Here is a 24,548-nt window from a genome sequence, read left to right as displayed (position 1 = left end):
TGATGTGTGATGCTTTCTGTATTTTCAGAACTGAGCAATTAAGCAATAAACGGCGAGCAATCATGCTGTGCCACAACTAAACAACTGCTCATTGCCAATGGGTAGTCATATCATATGCAACATTGGTATCACATGAAATATTAGCCTTGATGCATTACTGTCAAGGCCATCATTCACTTAATAGAGCAACTTCAATGGACACACTTATTGGTGAACGCATTATGATACAACTGAAGGTTTTAAATCGCACCAATGCTATGTGACACTCAACCTTACTGAAAAGGTAAACTGCTGGCAGACTCGCCTCACCTTCCTTCAAATTCAACAGCACGTGCAACAAATTCCTCAGCGGAGACGATAAGCCGAAGCAAAGCTGAACATGACTCGCCGTGAAGCAGGCCATATACACAGAGTTCAGTACTCCTGCAATAGAAACACAGGTGAGGGTATAAGAAACGCAAACAAGCAAAGAAAACACGTACAAGCAAAACAATAAAAAACAGCACAACTTTCTTTTCAAGATTACATAAGTCACTAGAGGGCCTGAACAAGTGTATGTTGGGAAAGTGACAGTGGCAAGCTGCCAAATTCCTTCGTTGATTGGGTGACTGATTGATTCGTGGGGTTTAATGTGTCAAAGCAACACTGGTGCTATGAGAGACAATGTAATGTAGAGCCCTAGATTAATTTTTACTACCTGGGGGTATTTCACATGCCTTTATACCTAAGTGCATGAGAATTTTTCCATTTTTCCCCCGCTGAAATGTGAATGCCGCAGCTGGGAATCAAGCTCACGACCTCACGCTCAGCAACAGAACGCTCTAGCCAATGAGACAGGTTTCAAAGCATAATGTTAAACTAAAGCAATGATGCAGCAAAACATAGGTGAGGAAAACAGCATTTTTTAAATAACTCTTACAAGCCGGGTTCAATGCACGAAAGGTTAAACTACGTAACAGCAGCTACAGAATCACTTAGTAGTTGAAGTGACAGTTCGTTGGAATCATGTGAAACCACCCAAACTCGTAAGCCTATAATAGAAAATTGCTAAACGTCATCAAGGCCCTAGCAGATAACATATTTTTGTGCCTACAAATTGGCCATGCATAAACATGCAGCCACAGTTACACCTTTACTTAGAACAAAAATTAATCATTACAGTATCATTCACTGCTGTGTGAAGAGTGTGAGTGGCTTGCTCTAATGTACGAGGCAACGGCTGGTGGCGATTGATGGGTCCGAGATATTGTGCCCAGGAACACGCACATGAGCGGCGATATTGATAAGTGTCCTCGTTTTGGTGGGTGCGCGCACTGCTTGCACTGTCACAGGGCAATGGTACCAAGCATGCGAGCTGATAATGCGCACTATTCCTCATGGCACTAGCACACCGCTCGACCGAGTGCACATCCGTAAACAAAGGCACTTGTCATGGTTGCCGCTTGTGAAAAGCAATCTGCGCAATTCTGCATGTATATTAGGCTGCGCATGCTTTTGGGTGCACTATTTCGAAGCCAGCAGCTGTCGCCTGCGTACACTGAAACTGGCCGCTTGCATGCTCTACACAGCAGTGAATTGCACTGTATGCTCGTGCACATGACTCACACCAGTAGCAGTGTACATCAATGTTACACTTAAATTATTACAAAAACAACATGGCACAGTTGTTAGTACTATGTAAAGCTCCAAAAACAATCTTATTTTGTATGTTCAGTCACCTGATCTTTGCTCTCACTAAAGTGCTTCGTTGAAATGCAATACAGCTTCACCGTAATGCAGAGGGTCTTCACAGTCAAGTTTTTACTTCAGGCGCAACTGTGTTACAGATGGTATGGTACTGCCGCAAAGCCATGACTGAAGGAAAAATGTGTACAGCCTGCCCTGTGCCACTTTTTATTAATGATGTAATGCGTGTTGAACTTATGCACAATGCTTTGTAATAATAAATAAACAAAACAGTCAGATTACATATAAAGAATGAGTTGTCTAGGTCAAGGACTGACCATGGGCCATCCTGCACAACACATTTCATAAACTCAAAACATAAACAGCAGTAATAACAAACCTACATGAAGTAATTTGCCACTATAGTAAGAAACGTATGAATACACAGAAATGCTTACAAGAGACAAAGAAATTAACATAAACAAAACTTGAATGCTAATATTTCAATTTCAATTTCAATTTATTTTCCCATCTTACAGTACAGATGGAGGGGTTGCAGAAAAAAGCTACACCAGGGTAGCTTGACAAGTCTGCAAACCTAAAATTCAGCAGGGAGGCAGTACTGGAACTTGTACAAAAAGAAAGAACAGATAAGTATATCAAGTAATCACTGAAGGATACACGAAACGGCAATATGTGCACACAAGTAAACTCAAGCCATGTTATTTAAACACATAGTACGAAGCTCCTCGCGCGAACAAGAAAACAAATTAAAATTAATGAGACTATAACCATTAAGAAGAGATGGAAGAATATAGTGAAGGCGTCTAAGTTTAAGTCGAGGTGTCAGTACTATCCATTCCTCGCCATGTTTTGTTGGACAGCTTAAAGTTTTTTTCTTTAGTTCTGCTAATTTCCTGAGATTGGTTATATTATTCCTTATTTCCAATTTAAAGACGACACTGAGACGATATTTATAGAGATTATGTACTTTAATTACTCTAGAATGACTAAATAAAGCTGCACTTGGATGTCGGTATGACGTATTATACACATGTCGGAGATACCTTTTTTGGATTAGGTGAATGCGTTCAAGGTTAGTGAAGGTTGTGGTACCCCAAACTAAGTGGCAATAATTCAAATGCGAGTTGAAGATTGAGTTGTAAACCAGCATTTTAGTTTGTGTAGGTAGGATGTTTTTTAAACGACCTATGGCACCAGTGATTTGAGCTATATTGTTTGAGATGTAATTAACGTGATGGTCCCATGACATATTGGAGGAAAATATAACCCCTAGGCATTTGAACTGCTCTATTATTTCTACAGGACGTGAATTCAAAATAATATCTTCAATATGTCCGACTTAATCTTGATAATGGATGCCACAGTTGAACCCATTTATAATGAACTCAATAGTTCTGGGAACAAAGCGTTTGTTCTATTACTAGTAGTTCGTTATATGTGGACATGCCCTTAAAAATATGGAAAAATTTACAACACTAGCTGGCATCAGCAGATACGATTCGGCACAACTTTGGCTGGAAATTAGGATTTTCAGTAGCTTCATTTTTGATCCTAGCCCTTTTCCGCATCTAACCACAAGTTTCTGTTGAATACATCATCAAAAGAACGAAATGCAGTGTTGTAGTCCTTTCAAAACAGCGCCTGGCCAGTTCTGATCACCTGCCATTTTGAAAGTGCGAGTGCATCTACACCCATTTTTTTCTTCTAGAGCGTGTGATATATTTTACTATCAGCAAGAGACGAGTGGATTCTGCACACAATAGCGAAGTATTCCAATTGGCTGAAAGCTGAAACTACCATAGGGCATTTTGTAAAGGTCTTGCCATAATGGCTGCAACATCAGTCACACGAGTACAGAAAGCCATGAAGTTCTTTAAGTAGCCTCAGCCGAAAAAGTGCGTAGTTCAAGAGGTAGAGCGCCATTGCGAACCAATATCAGCAACAATGTAACTGAAGCGCCGACAAACCATAACTGCCGACTCCTTGCAACTTCGCGTGGCAGCGGCGTGCTGTGCCATGTTTAGACGACTCGGGCTGTGTGAATATCAATAGCAACGCTTGAGCGGCCGTTCATTCAAATAGGTCCAAATTGTCCAAATAGCATACATAACGTAGTGCACATGATACCGCACGAAGATGTGCGCAAGAACGAGAGCGCCACCACCGTAGCTTCTGAGATTGCTTGTGGTGCCACCTAGGTACCGCACAAAGAACTCTGCACTAGTGTGCCGCAGTCATTGCCTCCGAGATTGGAGGTCACGGCTACCGTATGCTGTACTGCTTTGTCCAGAAGCATGCTGGAGACATGCCTTGAGCGTGCATTTGCCCTAGCATGGTTAAAAGAGTGTAACTTTTTTGTGGCTCCTGAAATCCACAAGCAGCGCTTGCTCCATCTCGGCCTTACTTCAAACTGAATTCTGGGGTTTTACGTGCTAAAACCCCTATTTGATTATGAGGCATGCCGCAGTGGAGGACTTCGTATTAATTTTGACCACCAGGGGATCATTAACGTGCCCCCAATGCACGGGACATCGGGTATTCTTGCATTTCGCCCCCATTAAAGTGCGGCCGCTGCTCCTGCTGGGATTTGATCTTGTAACCTCGTGCTTTACAGCACAACGCCATAGCCACTAAGCCACCATGGCAGGTTTGGCCTTACATCGTGTAATTGTCTCTATGCTATTGCCATCAGCCTTTCTGAAGAAACTAAAACTTTATTTTAAAATCTACATCTTTTTACACTTTCTGTGGGCCCTGGCCGGCTGTGAGCACTAGGCGCGGTCAGCCATGGCGTCCAAGTCCAGGCACTGCACGACACAACACATGCAATTCTCGGATGCCATGACTGAGCCATGTCGATGCATTGCTCTCAGCTCAATCTGCACCACACAGGTTGACGCTCATAACTGCACTTTTATGGCCCGACATTCTTGCGATATGTTTATAAGTGCTTATTAACAAGATACGATCCACTCGGAATGTCATGGAAATTTGTTAAGTTGTTATCACTGCTGAAACTTCAAAACCGTGAATTATTGAAATTCGGGATTTAATGAAGTTTCTTGCTGCAAGTACAGCTTCATTATATAGACGTTTTACCGTATATTGTATTGTTTAGTCAGCTTGTTATAAGCGGGTTTGGCTACACAGTTAAAACTCGATTTAACGAAACCCGATTTCACGAAGTTCCCAATTTCACAAAGAAATTTCCATTCACCGACAGGTACCCTTAGTGTTCGATGTTGTTATCTACCCGAATTAACGAAACTAACTTGGCCAAACTCGATTTAATGAAGTTTTTGCTGAAATAAATTAGGAAAAGAAAGAGGTGATTTCTTTCTAATTTTGACCCAGACAACATTTTCTTCGAGCGTGCGCCATAAAGCTAATGAGTTAAAACATCTAGGCGCCCTAATCACGACCCTAGCTTTATTCTGACGAAGCTGCTTTTGTTATTTCATGGTTTATGCGACAGATGGCTGGATTAGTGGCAAATACGATTCCGCAGTAGCTTTTGCGTGCCACTAAGTTACAATTTTAGATTTTGAAGTAGCAAAAAATTTCTTTCTTGATTTGACAAACTTTCCAATTTAACTAAATAATTCGAGCGTGGTAACCACTTCGTTAAATCGAGTTTGGCCTGTATTACTACTTTGTACTTAAATTCTAAAATTTCTAGAACACATTGTGTGTATCAGAGTAGGTATTTCGATCATCATGCAGCACTTACCCTACAGTTTCTGCCTTCAACTTAGCGGAGACGGTAACCAGTCGGTGGAAAATATTTAGGCAGCGATGGCCGATGACGTCCCTATCGTGTGGTCTGTTGTACCTCCACTTGTGAAATGAGGGAAAGATGTCCTGCAGCACCACAGCTAAGCATGCCAGGAAATCTTCATCTACAGTCTCCACAAATGTCTGAAACCAAAAAGGTCATTCAATGCTGTACTTTCTATGCCACAGGAAGCGCAGAGTCACTATTGGCAAGATATGCTCTCTAACTACAGTCTAACTACAGCTACCTGCTCAAACTACAGGCACAAGTTCCACAAGGCAATTACGCAAATTCATGTTGACACAAGTGAGATTATCTGTGAGATGTGTTTCACGTACAAGCATAATGTTTCCTCTCTGGTAGATCTGTAAAAATCCACACCTGCTCTAGGAAAGTGCAATGCTCCTCACTAGATTGCAGCGAAAGCAGTCGTGGAAGAAGGCGAGATTTATTCCAGAATTCAAAGCTGAATCCGTGCCCTCACTGCGGAGCAAGAAAAGAGTGATCTGATGTCAAACAGCCAATGGAAAACGTGAACCCGCTCCAAGCTGACTAATGGGAAAACGAATGTTTTGCCACGCAGACAAGCATTGGTGCAGTTCAACTTTTACGGAGACACTTTTACGCAGAAAGATTAAACCTTTTGTGAAACACAGTTGTTGAGCTTTTCCTGAGGTGCAAGTCTTACTGACAAGCATATGCATATAGGCATGCACTCTCTCCTTGTCCTTCAAGCACTTTCATTCAACACTTCTTTCAAAGGGCCTGCAGTTGTTTTGCTAATACCACTTCCCGTGAAAAAAAAAGAAAGAAAAATAATGCCACAGCAGGCAACTGTACCTCAGCAACAGCAGCAAGAAGCTTCAGAAAGGCGAGGCAGATAGGATGGTCCCCGATAACCCTTTCTTGGGATGCCATGGCTTGACTCAAAATGTTGCCTGTGACCATATAGCCTCTGTGAAACAATGAACAAGTCTATCATGAGACAGGCGTATGGGCAATTAGAATTTAAATCACAGGCAGCTACAGGCACAGGCAGCTACGTAAAACTGCATGCTGCAACAATTTACTGTCAACCTCCCATGGGATCACAAATTGCCTAAAGGGCCCAAAACGACTTCTGATAATTTGAAGACCTTTTCAATAAATACAGTTGAACCTCACTATAGTGAAATTGGCGGAGAGAACGAAAAAATTGGCTTCCTCAAGAATTTTATTATTGCGAAACGAGACAGCACAGATATGTAATGCGTTGCGGAACTAAACATTGCTGTCAAAATTCCGTTAGCCTAGTTTGGCAAGCTCTGCTCGAGGATATAGAACCACATTGCCGACAGTACAAAGTGCGCTGCATGCGTCTATCAGCAGTGGCAGCACTGCCATGGAGCAGTGTTCTCGGTCAGTTGCTTTCAGAGATACGATCACTTTTGCGAGATTTTGTGTAACTTGGCACCGGACAGAGCAACAGTGCTCCACGCATGCAGCAGCATTTCTCCAGTGCACACTGTCGTCTGTAGGTGCCAAAGCGTCCGGTGCCGAGCGCGAAAGTGATTGTATCTCGTATGCCCGAAGACAATCGAGATTACAGCCCCTTCGCACAAATCTACGTCCGGCGCCGAACCCGCACATGATGCCTGTCGGGTGGCACCAAAACCAGCTTTCTTGAAGCAAGGGATGCGTATTCCCGGATGATCGCTCAACCACAGTGCGATGCTGCTGCGACTGCCATCTCAAGTGCCATAAACAATTTCACATAGGTGGGACATAGACTGCTTTGTTTTTGCCGCCTCTTTCTCATCGAGGCGCACATTATGCACTGCACTAGATGTGCAAAAACTGTCGCCAGATGTTGGAAGCAACATGCGTGCTGCTTCAAACGGGCAATCAACAACCAAAATAACCACGCAATCGCTTCCGGCACTTAGTTGCTTTTGTACAAAAAAATGGCAGCACCCCCGCAAGTGTAATGTGGTGGTATTCCACGCAAATTTAATGCACTGCAATTGCATTTGACCACATTTTGGAGCCTGCTAGGTTTGTGCGAGTAGGTAATATGCAGGGTTACGTTCCGGCAAATCGTGTTGATGTGGGATTGTAGTACAGCAACATTTCATTGTCAAAAGGTACGTAATGAACTGAATCTTATGGCCGTTCGCTGGGGATACAAAAATATTTCGTTGTCGTAAGAATTTTGTTATCGCAGGTTTCGAGTGATATGAACGACGCATCGAATACTATGACGATCATCTGTGGAGAACATGGCAGTGCTGCATGCCGTGGGGAACCACAAATCGGCGTGTTTACATTGTTGCTATCTGCTTCTTACTAGCACAACCAAAAGCGACGTCTTTATTTTTTTTATCTGCCTTTCTTTCTTTGCCGGTACATTTTGCATCATTAACGTTAGCCAGCAAGTCACTGGCACAAAGCAATCCATTTCTCACAAATGTGATGCTGCAAACGATTGCGATTCAAGTATTATAATTCATGCGCAGTTCTGCAAGCATATGCCACACAAACAGAATGTGCACACAATCACAAACGTTATAGAAGTAATGGCGACTTCTTTTTTAGAAGTACAGTACCAAAATGGCAAAATTTTTGAGCGACCTGAAATACTTCAAATACACGTTTAAAGAACAAGAATATCCCTGAAAGCCTAGCGCGGCAAAGAATAATTTTTTATTTGCTATTATGAATTGCCCATTTCACTCCTTGGAACTTTGTGGAAAAGCCATTGTAGAGCAAATAAAAGAGACATAGAGACACGAGGCCGGATACCAAGGACACCATAAGTGTCTGGTCTTGTGTTGTATCTGTTTTATATGCACTACAATGGCTTCACCAAGCATCAACCATTAGGCCAAGAACAAGTTATTTCATGGAAAAGATTGTTTGGCCTTTAGTGTTCCTCCATTGATGCTATACAAACTACTGCAAACTACCAGTGGTATAACGCTCAAAACACAGCACTGCGAACTGTGCTTTTTTGCACAACCAATCCATGATTGTGGCTTCCCAGTGAATATTCTTCCCATTGCTGCCCTCTCTCACGCAACAGACAACACAGTAGTGCGTTTCTGTCGGATTCACTAGCAGCCATATAGTGTAAATAAAATCTTAAAGGGCCCCCTCACCAGGTCGAATAACAAATTTTGGTTATACGCTGGAAGTTATTACGTGGCCCCTGAGGACCATTCTAGCACAAGAACTTTTCAAACTGGTTATGAATAGCAGAGACCGAAATATTTGAAGTGTCATGAACCCATGATTTCAGGAGGCAAGCTTCACTGCCGACATAGAACACTCCCTCCGCTTGCCCCGTCTGGCCTCCACAAGCGAAATTCCTTCCCTGCATTCTCCCGTACTGGAGCTGGAGAATCATGTCACGTATATGTCACAAGCCCTGGCTTCTTTTCCTTTCTTTTACATTCAGAAATGCATGAACGAGGTTCTACTGTACTTTGCAAACAGAATTATTAGTGTGCATCGTACACATAGCGCTTGTCAGTTTAAAATGGCCAAACCTGGTGAAGGGCCCTTTAATGAAAGTGCAAATGAAAGAACTGCTACTGCCATGTATATGCTGTGGAAAAAAAAAAAAGCTTTGACAGCATTTTTCTGTCACAAGTCATTCAGGAAGCGGCGAAATAGCAATGACAAGGTGAGCTTGTCATCAGTCAAAAACGAGCTGAGGATGTCAAGCGCCCTTAACCTTTTAAAACCAAGACATAAAAATAATTCAAGGAAATGTTTATTTATTATCAAAATGTGCAAAGTGCACTGAGAATAAGAATATCAATGAAAAGAAATGTTTTTCAGAAAGTTCTTTAGCAGCACGTTTGTTGCCTGTAGGCAACACAAGGCAGAACAGTGAAAGCTAGCTTCACTGCAAGCCACATGTGGCTTTGTGTGCAAGTTGTACAGAGAGTTCTCATCGAATGTGAAACAGAGGAGCACATTGCGTTTTCATTACATCAACTGTGACATCACTGTGGCTGGAGGTACTGCATTGGGTGTTTCTCCTGTGACCATGCTTTCACAAGAAAATGACACCCGTCTTTCAGGGCTGCCACGGGACACTTGGCCACAAACTCAGTGCTCAAAACCCGAGTTGTCCAGAAAATCTTTTGTTTTGTTTGTTGCCTGTAGGCAACAGTCATCCATAAAGGGTTACCTAAGTGTATAGGGTTATACTTGTGTGACCTTTTACAATTTCTTTCCTGCACACTTGGACGCATGAGCAATCTGTAAACCAAATGAGGGACAAAAGATGCGCATACTTAACGAGTTGTTCCACAGACTTGGGCTGGGTGCTCAGTGCAGGAAGCAGACCCGTCGCGACCAGCCGCTTCCAGGATTTTTTGGGACTCTTAACAGCCAAGATGGCTACCACCTCAAGACACTCTCCGAGTACTTCAATTGGAGGGCTCATCAGGGGAGTGCTCAGCAGTATTAGCCTGAAAGAGAGAAAGCAAAGGAGATTTTAAAGGGGTACTAGAGAGAAACAATGATCAGTCTAGATTCCAGACAGATAATACTTTTGTAACTATATATTCATTAACTTAAGGTAAGAGGTTGACTGCAAGAACAAATGCCCAACTCCTTTTTTTTTTATTTCGCACCAAAAACTCAGCACCAGTACATCAGTGTAACGTTAGAAAATTAAAGGTGTACGTTTTTTCTCGTATTCGGGTCGTCGTGCCACATTTATAATACCAAAGGAGTGTTTAACTGATCTAGTTGGTTCATTCTTTGAGGATTGTAGCAGCAGAATTTGTAGAACATAGTCACAGAAAGGAAGACACAGCTGCGTCTACGTCTATTCGTTCTTTTCTGTGTCGGTGTTCCGCAAGTTCCACTACTACAATCCTCGAAGAACTTATAATACAATGTAGTCTATCTTTACCGATTAACAATCATGTCGGCCTGAGCAGACATCGCCAAAATGCACGCCGTCACGGTGAGCTGGTGTCACAACTCAAGGAGGCGGCGCCACACATCTTTCGTTCTTGCATCTTTTCGGGCTTATCAAGTTTCATCTCACAGTAAGAACAACCTTGCTGTATTGCAGAAAGTAGGAGTGAGTGAATACTCAACAGATTTTTCTTTATTTAGATGTAGGAACAATAGTACATTTCATATCAACTGTCGAATATCAGAAAATTTATCATGTAGGTTAAGGTAGAAAGTAGAGGTGTGGGAATACCGAATAGTAGAATGTTTTCTTTTTATTTAGACAAAGTGCGCGCCAGCGCTGCCACCATATTTTGAAAACGATCTGCGATGTGGACAAAGTATGCGGCGCCGCTGTATCTTGAAAGCGATCTGCAATGTGGACAAAGTGCGCCCAGTGCCAGCAGCTTCGTATGCACTATGCTTTTGATGTTTAGTTCACACTGAAGCAACAGACAGAACCAAGGTTAATTTGCTCGCTGCTGCTGTCACGGTTATCTTGCTTAATTTGCTATCGCAACTGATGCTTTGCCTTTCGGGAAACACTGCAACTTTTTTTCCCCCTTGTTTTTTACTTTAGACGTTCGTCCCTTGCTCTTTGCAATAAAATTGTTAGGCATCGCAACTTTAAGTTTCTGAAGAGAGGCGTGTCGGATATTACAGACTCCGGATAAAACGGACGTTTTCTGTCGTATTACCAGGTTCCCTTGTAACGAGTCAACTGTATTAATAACGACTGTCACATGGTCTCAACCCCCTAAGCATACGCAAAGAATCGCTATCAAAAGAATGAAGTTAAAGATACAAAAATTTGAGGTTGCTGTATGCTTGAGATGGAGGGAATAACAGTCAAATTAGCAGTAGAAATAAAGAAACCAACCACATTGCTGGGGGAAATGAGAAGACATGATACTTATCCTTTATATTGTTTGTTTTCCTGCAATAAAAACTTTATTTGACAGTCAGCACACAGTGTGGTGTTCCTTCCTTTTCTTAGTCCTTGTCTTCAGTTGCGCTGCTCAAGCCATGAATGTACACCAACTTGCCAAATTCTCAGTCCATCTGATGGACATTTCGCTTGCAGTTCAACTTCATGACACTGTCAAGTGCATTGCCATGAAGGGGCACCACGGTCTAACAGAGTACATCTGGACATATGAGACACGTTACAGACAAACAAAACAAAATTGATTCTGAAGTTTGGTTCACGAAGATGCGTTGGATAACTTCTATAAAGACTTTAATGTTGTATTTGGCTTACTCACACATGTTATATAGACAGATTTCTTTTCATACCCCTTTCCGAGGGTTATAATATGTTGGAGTGGTTAAGCCTACAAAAATGCAGTATTTTCTTTAATCGTTGCTTCATCATGCAGCTATTTGGCCAGTGATCATTTGAAATTTAGTTTGAATTCAATTATAGCAACTTCCCTGACATCAAAAAATAAAGGGAAAATTTCAAGCGTGGGGATCGCCACTGCGGCAGACAAGAACTAACCTGTGCAGTGCAGCAAAAAGCTCATCGATATTGTGGACCAGCAAGTCTTCTAGTGATGAGTCCGTCTCCAAAAGGCTGCGGATAAGGCGAGCTATGTGTAGCAACCGCTGAAGCCAGCCTTTGTCCGAGTCATCTGTTTTAGAAGCCCAACAATGTACCCTTCTGTATTATTGTTGGCAGATAGAACACAAACAGGAAAGTGTAAATAGACCATCTCATACAGGCAATAAACTTTACAGCATGATTCAATGCCACTACATATTCAGTCAGTAAGGATGGTGTTGGCCCGAAACAAAGTGCACAATCTGAAGTCAAGCTGACAAGACACAAAGGGGTGAAAGCAAAAATGAGGAATTGCATCTTACTCACACCTAATTTGCTATCTCGTTTGTCCAGAACAGTACATTTATCTCAAGCAGCAAGTTCACTATCCATGATAGCACATTTAAAATCCAGTCAGACGCCATTTGTAATGAAATGAGTTGATTGTAATGAAAACAAAAGAAATAACGGCTGTAATGAAGTAATCATAATTTCACTAGAAATTTTCGTGGAAGCCTATGCACGTAAGAATCTCCTTTTAATGAGGCAGACATATCATTTGAATAGATATGACAACCTCTTCTTTGTTCAGAATGAAAGTTTGCCGCAATTTTGTGCCTATTAGATCAATATCTGGTGATCTATGACCCTAAATTAGAGAAAGCAGTCATCTCACTGATGAAAATGCGGCAGAAAATATTTAGCGATCCTTTGCCGGTTCACAGCAGGTTTTTGCATTGGGTTAGCCAGTGGTTAATAACAGTATACCCTGCCCTCCTTTTGGAAATGACCTGGTAATGAAGTAATCGATATGAGGAAGTAAATTAAGCTTCCCCTCTAACTTTGTCATGGTGATATTTGAAAATGTACTGGAGTACATTTTCAATATGATCACCTCTTAGCTAACAGAACCAGCTGAGTGCTGTTAGCAATGCATCCAAGTCGGTATAGTTTATTATTGTGTCTTGTTAAAGTTAACTGCTTTAGCACTGAGGTACAGCTAAACCTTGATATAATAACAAACTGCAATATGTATAAAAAATCTCTCGATATAGCGAAGGCAGTATTTAACTTTAACTTCTTGTCCATAGAACACCAAGTATATTGAACCTCAATATAAGGAAATCTCACTGCTGTCGTGAAGGAGTACTGAGGCAATAAATGGAAACTGCCAAGGGGCGCAGATGGCCAAATGGTTGAATTACAAGCAAGCAGTTCGCAAAGGCACCTCTGCAACAGTGCGCTGGGTGACAGAGAGTGGTTGCCAAAGCAGAGCAGCACCTTTGCCAGCAGTGACGAATTCAGCTGGTCGTGGCTTTCAAGATCGTGCAATGCGTGCCGTGCCTCCTGATTTCAGAGGTTATAACTGGCGAGTACAATGTCGGCGCGGCATTTCGCTGATTTGTATTGATGCACTCTACGCCACGTATAGTTATTCGAAGCACGCAACGCGCAGGTGCCCAATTCGGTATTTTTTGGTCAGGGGAGCATGCGCCTCCTTCTCACTCTAGCTCGGCCGTGGCTGCCTGCGCATGGCTGTCAGCGCAGCTGAGCCCATACGCGGCCTGCGCGCCCTATTTTTAAGGTAATCTGCGGCAGGCACAACGTCAGGAGAGCCGAGCTGGCCGTGGCTTCATGTGCACCGTCTTGCAGCACATTTAGTGCTGGAGGTTGTGTAATCTGGAGTTTCGGAGATGGATTGAAGCGAGAGGCAGATGGAGCGTTCCCTCCACTCTGCCTGCAGTCTTCGTCATAAAGTCAGTCCACTTTGAGTGACATTATAGCCGCCGCGGCAGGACAGACACGTAAGTTTGACAGCCTTCGCTTTGTACCATCGATGGGAAGATACCGTCGACACGACGTGAAACGGTATCTTTAGTCCCCAACTCTCAAATTCAACAAAATGAAATTATTTTTCTCATTCAAATTAGTTTTCTATTTTCGACTGCCTGATCATATGGAAAATTTTACGGCCCTTTTTGTGTAAGGAAAATCCCTTGGCGATTGTATTACTTGCATAAAACTTCAAATTTTTATATAACGAAATTTCCACACAGTCGACTTCCATTAATTTGACCCTGCAATATCGACAAAACATCGAATTATCTGGTGGGTCGACTTAAACAAGATGCACAAGAAACGCAAAACAACCTGCTGATTCATTTGGAAGTGTTTGCCCGATTCTAACACACCCCAGAATTAAACATGTGCCCACTTTCTATCTGTCCAAAGTAGAAAACGAACATAGAAATCACAATAAAGCAACCAAACAAAGTAGAAATTTAGCACGTGCCCAATCTTGTAGCAAGAAAAATGGGCAAGGGTCTAATATGTGATGCACAATGGCGGCCGCTTTTTAAAGTCAGCTTCGCCGCAATACACCAGTGTTATGCAGTAAAGCATACAAACGCCACAAAGGTGGTTTTGGTTTTGTATCCGTTTGCACCGCACAGGCAATTTTCGGCCCAATCTACTCAGGAAAAAAAAAAGGCACGTGTCACAAACTGCTAAAAATATCGTAAGCAGGCATAGTGAGCCACGGTTATTTTTTGAAATTTTTCCTAGGGTAGGCCAAAAATAGGCGTTTTTGATGGATGATTTGATGTGTGTCTATTCACTGTCCCTCAAGCTCCCGACAAGACCAACGCCGCCATTAAGGGGGCCACCATAGGTGTCGGGAGCGTCCGTTGTGGCTAATAAAGTTCGAATTACCAGGCAAAAAAAGAAAAAGCCAGACGAAAATATAAGTAAGGTCCCAAAATCTTCAATACACCATATAATAAGATGCACACACATTGTAACTCAGCAATTTCTAAAAGATGTGGCATTATATCATTTTGGTGATGTATGGCGTGTTACCCAACAAAAGGTTTCCGTGCATCGCCCATCCTAGCAAATGCATTTTGTCATTTATTTGTCGTTAACTTCCAATGCTCATCTAAAGGCCAATAAAAAAACTTCATTTATATATCATCGGAAGAGGTGTAAGAGGTCACTACCACCATATATTAATGTTCGTTTGTGACCATAAAAATGACAATGCAGGAATGTATTTGAGTCATTTGTACTATCACTGGTGCCACCAGAAACTTGGCAAATAAGCAATCCAGCAAAACACACAAGTAAATCTGGAAAAATGTCAAGAAATGCGTTGCAGATGACACCAACTTCAGTTTCTTGGTAAAACAAAAATTCCCATGTCTAATCCTGTAACAACACTATTATTGCCCACAGGCTGGTAGACACCTCAGCGATCTGCAACTAAAAAGCTGACTTACAAGGCTTGCAGAGTTCGCAGACGATGACTTGCCAACCATTAATCTTCACCCGCCAGCGGACAAGTGAGCTATCTGTAGCAGACGACCCCAGAGAGAACAAAGAAGAGCATTTAGGTACACTTCCCAGTGAACACCAAAAAAAAATACAGTAAAACTAGAATGTTTTCACGTGACTCACTTCCAGATTTGAACACAGTCCCTTCTGTCCCAAGTGGAATGGACAGTGCATCTGCATGAATGCAGATGTACAGATGTAATGCACTATATTAAGAGCAGGTTTGCTAAATATGTACAGGGCGATTCATTCTTAGCACGCATCCTGTGAGTGCATGGCTTCTGCTCCATAATGTGCTTGCCATCGGTGCCAGCATGAGCAGAATTAGCGTCACCATGTCGTCTGCTACACAGGCACAGAACAACATGTAGCAGACAAGTCTTCTAGCTCACTATTGTCAATGGCCAGCTGTCTTATCAAGCCCCAGAAATGACTGTAAATGTGCTGTTGTCCAGGAACAGGCTGCCACTGCTGTGAATTAACAAACTTCCCTTCATGGAAAGTTGTGAAACACACACTCCTGTAGCTGACGACGTGTTGCAGCACATGTGCTCTGAAGCAGACAAGGTATTACTTGTACCACCTTGCCCGCTACAAAAAGTGCTAGTTCTGCTCCCTCTGCATGCAAAAGTTGTCGAACCCACTCCTAGCACGACATGGTTCACAGCATAAGCCACGCACTGGCATGTTTACTACAATAGAGTGCCACTCTGAACATGCAGAATATTACTATAGTTCAGACTCACGGATGCCGTAGGGATATCGAGTTGTTCTCAGCGAAACACGCAAGCCATCTTCTACAACCTGCAACACGTCACTTGGCACACTGTCCAGAGGTTCCAAAAAGCAAGGCACACCTCCAAACCTGGTTATTACCTGCACCAAAAACAGGAACGTTGATAAGCTTTCCATAACTTGAAGCTGTCACTGCCATAAAAAAAGAGGAGTGAGAAATGTGCTTGCCACGTGAGGCACCAACACATTTTGTAAAAAGGAAGCTAAAGCCCACCACATTTTTCCATACATGTGCATAGTGTTGCGTTTCGCCTGCGACGCGCGGTTTTGCCGGCGCGACTGCGGCGGGGCGGCAGACATTTTGGCCCGTTCGGCGTCGCCGCAACGCTCCCCGCCAGGCGTTTCCAGGCGTTTCCAGGCGTTTCCAGGCATGTTCCGATGCCACGTGTCTTCATGTGCGTGTGTGAGTGTATGTGCCATTGTGCCCGACCGGCGGCGATGCGACAGCAGGGGGTCACCCTCTCCTTCCAGTCATTGTGCCCGACCAGAGGCGCTACGAGAGCCGAAGTTACCTTCTCCTCCCAGTCTTTGTGCCCGACCGGCGGCGCTACGACAGTGTGCGTCACCATTAGCCCATTGTACAATCACGTGCTAGTCTATTGAGGGGTTCCTTCTTGCCCTCAACTGCGAGAGTATAAAAACAGCTGCCCCCGGACGCCAAAAGGAGGGCTCCGATTTCTTCTGTTGAGTAAAGTGCTCTCCCGTCTCTCTACTTCGGTCAACCTGACCGCCAACTCTTTGCGATGTTAAAATAAACAAGTTGTTTTGTTGTTACCAGTCGACTCATGCTTTGCCGGGACCTTCGGATGCTTCCAGTTGTACCCCAGGCCGCCAGGCCAACGCTACCCTTGGGGCTTGCGACCCAGGTACAACCACGGGCGTCAGCGCCGAGTTCCCAACAACCGATGCCATCGGTGGGATCCAAACAATAGCTTTGGAGCTATATGACCGTGTACATCAATAGCTAGCATGCACAATGTAAAGTTTACCGGAAAAAGCAGCCCAACCAGACGAGATGAAACAAGGAGCACACCAACTCAGCGACTGCTTCGTCCTATCTCATAACGCCACATTTCTTCTATATTCATGAGCCATCTTGCCCAACAGTCTTACTTATGAGTGGTAAGTTTAGCTGAAACATTTCTTTATTAGTTCAGAAGCAGCATACAAGTGTTACAACAGAAAGCTGTGGCTGCCAAATGTGTACCCCAATTTCTTTCGATTCCATAGTAAGAGTCATGCGTTATAACTTGCAATACACATGACAATTCCGTCACCCCCACATTGGTAAGAGTGACCATTCATTCAAAGGTTTTAAACAACAAAGAATAAAGGAAGGCTCATCCTTCTTGACTGGTTATTTTCTTTTGACTTTTCTTGGCCTGGTCCTTATTGCTACAGTACACTTCTGTTAATATGACATTGGCTAATTAGGTTTTTGGTTAATTAGATCCAGACTGAAGGTCCCGGCCAGCACCCACACATTTCTATGGACCCGTACTTTCGTCATTTTGACCCTAAAATTGGCTTTCACCGGATAATTCGCACTTGACTGATCAGCACACACGTGCCTGACTGCTCTATGGCGACTCCAAGAACGACCCCTTTACTTAGGTAGCTTTACTTGACATAGCTTAGGTACTATGAATGCATGAAACACACGTCAATTCCCGTTGAAAACGGCTATTTTTGGCCTGCCCCAGCAGTATATTTAAGTGAAAAGGGTAGTTCGCAATGAATTGCTACAATTTTTACGCGATTGAAATTTGTCCAAAAATTGGCTGCACAGTAAATCGAATACAAAACTAAAACCGTGTTCGCAGTTTTCACAACAGTTTACTGTCAAAGCCAGCCTAGGCAGCATCATCGCCATTGCCATCACAAGATGGTGAGAGATGAAGTTCTCGCATAGCATGACGGTGACAATACTCCCCTTTCATTCTTCAATTACAAAAGCTCATTTAAAAGGTAACTTATTTTATATGCTAAGTTGGCAGCAACAAGTTGCATCACGTCTTTTATGGTATTCAAAAGAATTGCATATGTTGCAGAATGAACTAGTGAAGTGGTTAGTCTAGACGAGGGCCACCCCGTTTGGGATTGTTCCAGAGTTGTTGGATAAGTAAAGAATGTGAAACATGCAATGGATCGTATGGAGGACATATTGTGGTTTATAGACAGCAATAAAGTGCTGTCTGAGACTGTCGAGGGCGAACATTATGTGTAAATAAATTTACATACTGTGAAGGTAAAGTTTGCTGGTTGCATCTTTTTGTTCTTGCAAGAATAAGGCATGCTACGTATTTCTTGCTAAAAAATGAAGGGCATGTTGGCTTTCTACTATGTTAAGGTGCTTTAATGTCCTTTTTATGTTAGTTTTCTACATTGATAACATAGAGGTGCACATTCAATTCAGGATTGTGTTAGAACTGGTCAAATACTGCCAAATCAATCAGCGGTGTGCTTTAGCATTTTTTTCTGCATATTATTTAATATGACCCGCTAAATAACTAGATCAATTTTATCAGTCCTGCCAGGGTAGAATTAACGGTACCTGGTTAGTCAATACCTGATTAGTCGTGCCATTTGGGTCGTCTGTCTTGGGAATTTTACAGTACTAGTTCAAAGTTCAGATGTTAAAGTTTTTGACCAGACAGCCTCGGTTCATCTTTAACGAAGCGGCATACTCACATTATGTGAGCTCTCAGGGCTTGCCCTAGCTAATGCAGCTAGCATTTGGATCAGTGGTTCCGCCTTCAAGGGAAACATTTCCTCTGCTTCGACAAGCAGATGGCCTAGTCCAGAAGTTTCACCCTGCGATAAGAAGACAGTGGGAAAGGTCAGCAGTGCGTTCGAAGAGTGGCATAGTACAAGCACAGTTTTTTACCATGTCACTAGCAAGTCATGTATTCTTTCCTCTCTGTTAGCAGTTTAGTTCTAAGTTCTTTGGAGTGTCTTTTTTCTTTTCTCCAGACACAGTGTGCAAGTTTTTCTCAAGAACTGTTGACACAGAATGCACAAAACAGTTTATTTCAAGATTAAGGTATAAAATGTGAATAAAGTATTTCAATACTTCAGTCACAGAAAAATCCACTTTTGATGTAGGTACTTCACCCATGACAGGCTCTGAATCAGAAACACCTATTACAAATCCTTCATCCAAAACGTTTTACTGCGCTAAGCACTCATGAGCTACAAATCAGGATTTCTCTGTAACATCACGCTCAAAGCTTTGGAAATGAAAGTAAAGCAAGAAAGGTTCATGGATATACATGGGTGTTAATAAAAAAAAACCACAGCTCTAAAGTGGGTGCTCTACCATCATGCCAAAACCACATTGCATATTCAGTGAAAAAAAGGAGTTGCATTATGTATTTGAGTTCACAAAACAGTTTTAGTGGGTCACATTAAATATAGCGCCCAAAGACACAAAAGTTTGTTTTTTATGGTTCAAATTGAACCTTAAAACTTATAAGTACCCAGGGCGTCACCGGGCAAGCAACACTCCTCCTAGCCTTCTCCCATTTCGCAAGGAAAAAAGTTTGCTTTATAATCTTACTGTGCCCTAGAAAGTGTGCTTTGTAGGTCACAGTAAAGGTAGCACCAAAATTTGAAATTCTTTGCTTATTTACATCAAGTGTTTCAAAACTTTCTAGCATACACTCATCAGTACTCTAACGCTTCCCAGCAATGTGCTTATTCATGGCATCGCGATTAATAGTGCATTGAATCAGACAAACAGCTACAGTAAAAGCTCGTTAATTTGAATTCTGTGGGGACGCCACGAAAATTCGAATTATACAAAATTCGAACTAATGAAAGTCAGAAAAACTGCTCGGTTAAAGTGCATATATAGTGTGACGTAGTGTGAGTGCACACGTGCGCACACACTGCGTCAGGTTTGCGTGAAAAACATATATAGTTCGACACACTGGTGCACCCAACGCGACCAACGCGGTTCGACATGCCCAACGTCAAGATAGCTCTTGCGCCATCCGCGCGTTCATCACGCTGACCCACAATGCATGGCACGGAGAAAAAATCATGACACACTTTCGCCCGAAAGGTGAAACATCGATTGGTGATAGCAAATTAGTAGATAGCTATACGAACTAAGGATATAGTAGCTTTATCAGCATTAGAAACTTGTAAACATTTGCTTACTAATTAAGTTCACAAGCACGGTGTCAAGCACGCACGGGTAAACATGAACCCATCTTGCTCAATGACTGCGGAAACTCGCTAAAAATGCTGGAGTAAGGAATCGCGGCAGCAGCAGCTAGCGAACTGACCTTCGTGCATCTCTTGCTTCAATGCGAACAAAACGTCGAAGGCACAGCGCATACGAAGTTACCAACACTACACACACTCTGCAAACATCGCAGTTTGCTTTGAAGATGAGGCCCACGCGGGCACACACTTTGGCCACATCGCAGATCGCTTTCAAGATACGGCACCTGCACGGCCGCACCTTGAGCAGCAGCTGCCAGAGAAGAATGCAGCCCCTCTCTCGCCTCAACCCCTTGCCTCGCGCGTGAGAGTTGACAGTTCATTATGCTGTACTTTAAATTATTGAGAAAGAGGGATAAAGTGTAAATCATTGTACATGTCCTCATAACTATTTTGCAGGTGACCACGTTGCACATAGGCATGTTTTTTTCTTATGTTACGAGTTATTAGGGCGTCAATAACACAAATAAAATGTCCAGCTGCCGGAGAAGAATGCAGACCCTCTCTCGCCTCAACCCCTTGCCTCGCGCGTGAGAGTTGACATTCCATTATGCTGTCCTTTAAGTTATTGAGAAAGAGGGATAAAATGTAAATCATCGTACATGTCCTCATAACTATTTTGCAGGTAACCCCGTTGCACATGAGCATGTTTTTTTTATGTTACGATCAGTAAGACAGATAAAATGTCCAGAATGAATGCCACATAAATGCAAGGCAACAATAACCCAAGCAGCACCACCACTGCCATATGAGCCTTAGGCCTCCCACAGATATGGTTCAGCGTGCATTACCCTTAATCACAAAGACAATTGCTCACAATAATACATAAAAATGTGAAACTTTTTCTCCCCCCTGCCACTTGGAACATTGCAAGACAGCATGTGAAGGCCATAAAGATGCCGCTCTACGTATCACGTGCCATGAAAGTATTGACGAAAATGAAGGCAAGTCACTTTACAACATGTGTACAAATGCTGCAAGTCATTCGCACTGTGGCACGGCCTTCAATATAAAAATTGCAATGCTAACCCTAAAAGCTGACATTGCCTGGCTGTATAAAACTGTGATACACCTTGCGCACGCTTCTAGCCCAGATGGGGGCATGCAGTGGTTTCGTTAAATCTAAACTCCAATGCTGGATCCGAACTCACCCAGATTAAGCTATATTTCAATTCAGGACAGGACGTCAACAAACACTCAGAGCAGCATTGTGGTGCTGTAAATACACAGCCGAGGCCATCGAAGAGTCAAGCATGCTTAGAAAAAATTGCAGGGCGTGACAAAATAAAGCACTCCACAAAATGGAATATTGGAAAAGGAACATCCCGAGGAAGACGGGGAAAAACCAACAGCAAGTAACAAACCTCCTTCCAGAAGTCTTGGGCAACAGTTGGGTACTCAAGAAGCTTCTCTGCAAGATGAAACAGTGGCTGCAATAAAGAATAAAAGCAAGAGCCATCGAGTACACTCGCAGCACCCAACAAAGCAAGGCAACAAGTGCTTCACTGTTCCTTCAAACATGAGCAAAACAGTAGGACGTGGTGTGTTCTCTATACACACAACTGTCAGAAATCATAAGAAAAAGAAATCAGCAGACTTAGGTGGTTCCTCGAGCTCATTTGCTGTGACAGCCATGGGCTCTCACAATGGACACAGGCATGTTATAAAACAGCAACTTACACTTTGTGATGCCCGCAACGTCAGCCTTGTTTCCTGCAGTATTGACTATTATTACCTCTGAAATACAGTTTATCCTCTACATAACGAACATGTAGATAGCAAATTATCGGCTATAGTGAAGTAAATCTCAAATGTTTCTTGTTGTTATCAGCGGGTAACAAATATATGCTTACAACTAATACTGGATATAATGAAGGCATTTTTGTATCATATGCGACTTTGTCATAACAAGGTTGAACTGTATATGCACTGAGGCCACCACACTCAGAGTCTACGTGGTGTATGGTTGGTAATATCAATGAAGGATTCATCGATTAAATGTATCCCGCAACACGATTCATCTTCATCGATGTCCGCCTTTCATTTAGTTGACCTGATCGCTTAGGCCTGTCCGATTAATCATTTTTGAGTTTGACAGGAGTTACGCGAAGATTTTCAAATCGTACTGGAATGGTGGCGCACGGGCAGTGACTGCGTTGCTGTGGTAGAGTGACTGTCGACTGTTTTTCCCAGTGATGCTGAGCCGAACACTTCCCTTCTCTGAAGCTGGAGGCTTGAGATGCCCTCGCAATTACAGGCATACTACAGCAACCTAGTCATTGATCTTTGTGCCACTGCCAGTCCACTAAAGACATGGTGCAGCATGCCTGCCAGTTTAGAGCATGTATTTGACATAGCGACGGAGTTCAAGTCGATTCTTGCAAATCTGTAGCATCCCAGCATCTATTTTCACATGCTGGTTGCATGGCCACTCGAAGGAGGTGTTGGTTTCCCCCAAACATCCCAGCCAATTGACATTCCTTCAGTCAGTAGAAAAGAGCATGTGGTTTAAAATCATAAACCAGTAATTTTCTTTTCCCTGTGCACACAACAATTTCTTGCACATAAGTTGGACTTCACCTTGCACTTTTACCATTTTATAATGTATACTGTTTATCTTTTCGAAAGCCAATAGTGCCAACTACATTTAGTCTTTAACAAGTTAAAAGATTATCCTTTATCAAACGTTTAAAAATTTGTGTTTCAAACTTAGTTCTATCTCTCAAACATCCATAATAGGGTCTTACAAAAGTAAATAACTGTATTTCACACTTTTTAAGTGTGCCCTGCAAGACTTTTGATTATTCAATTAATCCATGAAAAACCCTGCATCGAACCCAATTAATTGATTAAAGGCTAAAATGATCTATGATTCATCGTTAATCGCATAAAAAAATTAATCAACCATCCACAGCGCAAACAAAACCACGTAGAAATCGCCAAGCATGAATGTGGTATAATAGCTCCGTGGTAACCTTATCTAACACCAAACTGAACAGTGATGTTGGGGCATAGGTGTGAACCCTGATGAAACCGGTGGCAGCCACCTGAGCGACATGGGAACCAGAGCCGAAGAACGCTTTTGTTTACTCCTTTGGGTTTTTGGGTGCCTTTTTCAAAGTGCAACAAATTACATTACTGTCCAATTTCTGTCCAACTGGCAATATACTGATGAATGTTCTGAAAATTTTAACAGAAGTTAAGGCATGCTAATTAATTGATTTAATTAGATATAAAACAAACATAATTAAGATAATCAGTGTTCCTCAGCCAACATGGTGTCCTCGTCATTGTCTCGTCAAGACACCTCATAATCAATATCAATGTCCTCTGAATCGGAGTTCATAAGTTCATGAAGGCATGCATCGGTTAAAAAAAAAAGTGCAGCCTTTTTGTGTGGGTTTGCCATGTCAGAAAAGACATGACAAACATGAACAATTGATATAGAATTACTGTATATGGCTCTCTTTAAAGGGACACTAAAGGTTACCAGAAAGTCAAGTTAAAGTGGTAGAGCAATGTTCTAGAATGTCTAAGGCGTCAATATAATCGCGAACAGAGCTTTAGTAACCGAGAAATTGAGGTAAATGCATGACACTATTTGAGACCCCCCAGCGACATTCCGGTACTAGCCCGATGACGAAAGCACTCCTCATAATTTGTGTTACTAATACTCAACTACTCATATTAAAAATATCATTTCATTCGATTATAAGACGGAAGAAAATGCTACTTGACTACGTCTATTCGATTCTAAGAAAAAATAACATTTTGACGTTACCCTTCAGTAGTATGGGTGGTCGAAAGGTTTCGTTTTCGCTCGACTCTGCGCCGCGCACGCTTTGGAGTTTCAGTTGTTTCGTTATCGCGTCGTGCTGTGCGGGTTGTGCAGGCTCGCGAAACTTCCATTTGGAACAAGCAGCGAGAATGCCACATCCATGTGATGTCGTGGGAAGCCCTCGTTGCTTTCCCGCTCCGGAGAGCCGGTGTTGAGACCACCGTCGTAGCACGCAACGATGCCGGCAGCGCGAGCCCTCAGCAGCAGGTCGCGCTCGTCAGTGCTCAAATCGCTGAAGTTGAGCCCAGCATCGCGAGCCAATCTGTCGTTGTCAGGGTCCATTGCGACGAGCGTCGAAGTTTGCGTCATAGAATGAAGTACCAGCTTATGGTCGCGCGTTTCTCCTTCCGCTAGCCACCACACTACCGCTTTCGCTCTGCTGTCGGCTC

General features: G+C 42.8%; 1 protein-coding gene across 1 annotated transcript in view; it reads right to left on the bottom strand.

Moving 5' to 3' along the window:
- The window catches only part of Nup188 (nuclear pore complex protein Nup188), an 80,974-nt gene that overhangs the window by 38,349 nt on the left and 18,077 nt on the right, over positions 1–24,548 (bottom strand). The window contains exons 17-26 of the mRNA XM_075696170.1: positions 21,686–21,751; positions 18,783–18,905; positions 16,043–16,172; positions 15,420–15,470; positions 15,242–15,313; positions 11,922–12,054; positions 9,748–9,924; positions 6,305–6,419; positions 5,420–5,607; positions 310–423 (exon numbers count right to left, since the gene is read on the bottom strand). Coding sequence (XP_075552285.1) covers positions 310–423; positions 5,420–5,607; positions 6,305–6,419; positions 9,748–9,924; positions 11,922–12,054; positions 15,242–15,313; positions 15,420–15,470; positions 16,043–16,172; positions 18,783–18,905; positions 21,686–21,751 — 1,169 coding nt within the window. The remainder of the gene's footprint in view (positions 1–309; positions 424–5,419; positions 5,608–6,304; positions 6,420–9,747; positions 9,925–11,921; positions 12,055–15,241; positions 15,314–15,419; positions 15,471–16,042; positions 16,173–18,782; positions 18,906–21,685; positions 21,752–24,548) is intronic.

The sequence above is a fragment of the Dermacentor variabilis genome, chromosome 6, assembly GCF_050947875.1.
Source record: "Dermacentor variabilis isolate Ectoservices chromosome 6, ASM5094787v1, whole genome shotgun sequence".
In the NCBI taxonomy this organism is placed as follows: domain Eukaryota; kingdom Metazoa; phylum Arthropoda; class Arachnida; order Ixodida; family Ixodidae; genus Dermacentor; species Dermacentor variabilis.
Note: the sequence above shows the minus strand (reverse complement) of the source record. Positions and strands in the feature narration are given on the sequence as shown.